Source organism: Otolemur garnettii, unplaced genomic scaffold (assembly GCF_000181295.1).
Source record: "Otolemur garnettii isolate 467f Iridium unplaced genomic scaffold, OtoGar3 scaffold00003, whole genome shotgun sequence".
Taxonomy (NCBI): Eukaryota; Metazoa; Chordata; class Mammalia; order Primates; family Galagidae; genus Otolemur; species Otolemur garnettii.
Window position 1 is genome coordinate 36,348,424 of NW_003852398.1, and position 3,109 is coordinate 36,351,532.

General features: G+C 43.3%; 1 protein-coding gene across 1 annotated transcript in view; it reads right to left on the minus strand.

Moving 5' to 3' along the window:
* The window catches only part of UBE2D2 (ubiquitin conjugating enzyme E2 D2), a 26,063-nt gene that overhangs the window by 3,500 nt on the left and 19,454 nt on the right, over positions 1–3,109 (minus strand). The window contains exon 5 of the mRNA XM_023514627.1: positions 1,986–2,161. Coding sequence (XP_023370395.1) covers positions 1,986–2,161 — 176 coding nt within the window. The remainder of the gene's footprint in view (positions 1–1,985; positions 2,162–3,109) is intronic.

Consider the following 3,109-nt stretch of genomic DNA (forward strand, 5'->3'; position numbering starts at 1 on the left):
CCACCTTAGGTGTATGTGGCTGGCGCCTTAGCCACTTGAGCCACAGGCGCCAAGCCAACCTCTAACTCTTGGACTCAAAGTGATGCTCTTGCCTCAGCCTCCTGAGTAGCTGGGACTATAAGCACCTGCCACAACACCTGGCTATTTTTAGAGATGGGGGTCTCGCTCTTGTCTCAAACCTGTGAGCTCAGACTATACACCTGCCTCAGCCTCCCAGAGTGCTAGGATTATAGGCATGAGCCACTGCGTTCAGCCATAGATACTATTACCTTTTTCCATATTCTGACCACTATTCAATAATTCACAGCACTATTCTAAAATATCCAAATTCTACATCAAGTTTTATTTTTAAAACAAATTTTAGGCTTTAATGTTTTTCTTCCTTTAGATTATGCCAAATGGTAGAAAATCAATTCTCTTTTCCTATTTATTTAGAAGTACCTATGTAAGACAAATGGGCACTTGATATTTATATGTTAAAAGGCAAGCTTGGCTGGACACAGTGACTCATGCCTGTAATTCAAGCATTTTGGGAGGCAGAGGTAGAAGGATCACTTGAGCCTAGGAGTTTGAGAACAGTCTGGGCAACAGAGTGAGAACTCCACCTGTACAAAAAATAGAAAAATGAGTCAGGTGTTGTGGCACATGCCCGTAGTCCCAGCTACTCAGAAAGCTAAAGCAGGAGGACTGCTTAAGCCTTGAAGTTTGAGCTTGCAGTGAGCTATGATGACGACACTGTACTCTAACTCAGGCATCAGAGAAAGGGTCCTATCCCAATATTTATTTATTTATTTTTCAGACAGAGTCTCAAGCTGTTGCCCTGGATAGAGTGCCATAGCATGACAGATCAAAGAAACCTCAAACTCATGGGCTTAAGCAATTCTCTTGCCTCAGCCTTCCAAGTAGCTGGGACCACAGATGCCCACCACAATGCTCAGCTACTTTTTTTCTTTTTGGTTGCAGTTTTTTGCTGGGGCCAGATTTGAATGTGCCACCTCTGGCGCCATACTCCTTGAGCCACAGGCGCTGCCCTTGGCTACTTTTCTTGTTGTTGCAGTTGTCATTGTTGTTTCACTGGCCCAGGCCAGGTTTGAACCCACCAGCCTCGTATATGTGGCTGGTGCCATAAGCACTGTACTACAGGCACTGAGCTCCTATCCCAATTTTTTTTTTTTTTTAAAAGCCAGCTTGGCGCCTGTGGCTCAAGCAGCTAAGGCACCAGCCACATACACTTAAGGTGGCAGGTTCGAATCCAGCCCGGGCCCGCCAAACAATAATGATGGCTGCAACCAAAAAATAGCCAGGTGTTGTGGTGGGCGCCTGTGGTCCCAGCTACTTGGGAGGCAGAGGCAAGAGGCTCGTTTGAGCCCAGGAGTTGGAGGTTACTGTGAGCTGTGTTGCCATGGCACTCAACCCAGGGCGACAGCTTGAGGCTCTGTCTCACAAAAAAAAAAAAAAAAAAAAGCCAATCATAGGCAGCGCCTGTGGCTCAAGTGAGTAGGGCACCTGCCCCATATACCGAGGGTGGCAGGTTCAAACCCAGCCTGGCCAAACTGCAACAACAGAAAAAATAGCTGGGCATTGTGGCAGGTGCCTGTAGTCCCAGCTACTCTGGAGGCTGAGGCAAGAGAATGGCCTAAGCCCAAGAGCTGGAGGGAGGTTGCTGTGAGCTGTGATGCCATGGGACTGTACCGAAGGCAACAAAGTGAGACTCTATCTCAAGAAAAAAAGCCAACCATAAGCCATAAAGCTGTAGAAAAATATACTACTGAAAAGCTTTTATATATAGAAGTCACATAAAACAATTAGAAGATTAGTATCATCTAGTTATAATGATACTCAGTATAAATATTGCTCTTTCCTATCCCCAGGAGACTATGTTAGGACTTCATTTTAATATCTAGCCTATATTCAGCCCTTAAGAAAGATTTGAAACAAACATGTCCATCTTACCAGACAACCTTCCATCTAGAGGCCATACTTACTTTTCTCTATCTGTTTTGTAGATCCGAGCAATCTCAGGCACTAAAGGATCATCTGGATTAGGATCACACAACAGAGAACAGATGGACAAGAGTACTAGAATGAACAAAACATATAAATTAGTAGAGGATAAAAGGAAAGGGCTGAAGAAATACGCATATGAGAAAATTCTAAGAAGCTATCTTATTTCTCTCTAATGTTCTGTACCAAGAGGCAGTTAACTCTTGAGACCACTTTATTGCCAAACAAGGAAGAAAAGATTTATTCATTTTCCTATCTAATCTATTCTATAGAGATCAAGGGCTTCTCAGAGGTGAAGAAAAAGCTGACATGCCCTTTATCATTGTTTGGTAGAAAAATGCTATTTCTTTGCCTTAAGAGTATATGAGGAAAAAAAAAATTAGGAAAGATGTTTTCTGACTCTTCATTCCCACTGTCCACAATGGTAGATGCTATTTCCAAAATATCTTCTCTTCCCATTGTCAGGTGTTCAACTCATGCTCTCTTAATGCCCATAACAACCTAACAGCAATTAGGAAAGATTTCGTGTATTTCCTGGAAATTACAACGAGGAGTTACAGATTTTTGAATGCTCATGAAAATTATTGACCATCGAAAGAAGGAACTTATCTGGCCTATCAAATTGGCAATAGTACAAATGATTTTTCACCTGAAATGAGATATACAGTCTAACCCTTGAATAACACGAGTTTGAACTGAATGGGTCCGCATATACATGAATATTCTTTCACCTGTCACCCTTAAGACTGCAAGACCAACCCCTCTTCTTCCTCAGCCTACTCAACATGAAGATGACAAGGATGAAGATCCTTATGATGATCCACTTCTACTTAATGAATAACAAATATATTTTCTGGCCAGGTGCAGTGGCTCACGCCTGTAATCCTAGCACTCTAGGATGCTAGTGTGAAGTCCTTGAGCTCAAGAGTTCGAGATCAGCCTGAGCAAAAATCAAGAAAACTGTCTCTACTAAAATAGAAAATCTGGGCTTGGCGCCTGTGGCTCAACCGGCTAAGGCGCCAGCCACGTACACCTGAGGTGGCGGGTTCAAATCCCCAGCCCGGACCCGCCAAACAACAATGACGGCTGCAACCAAAAAATAGCC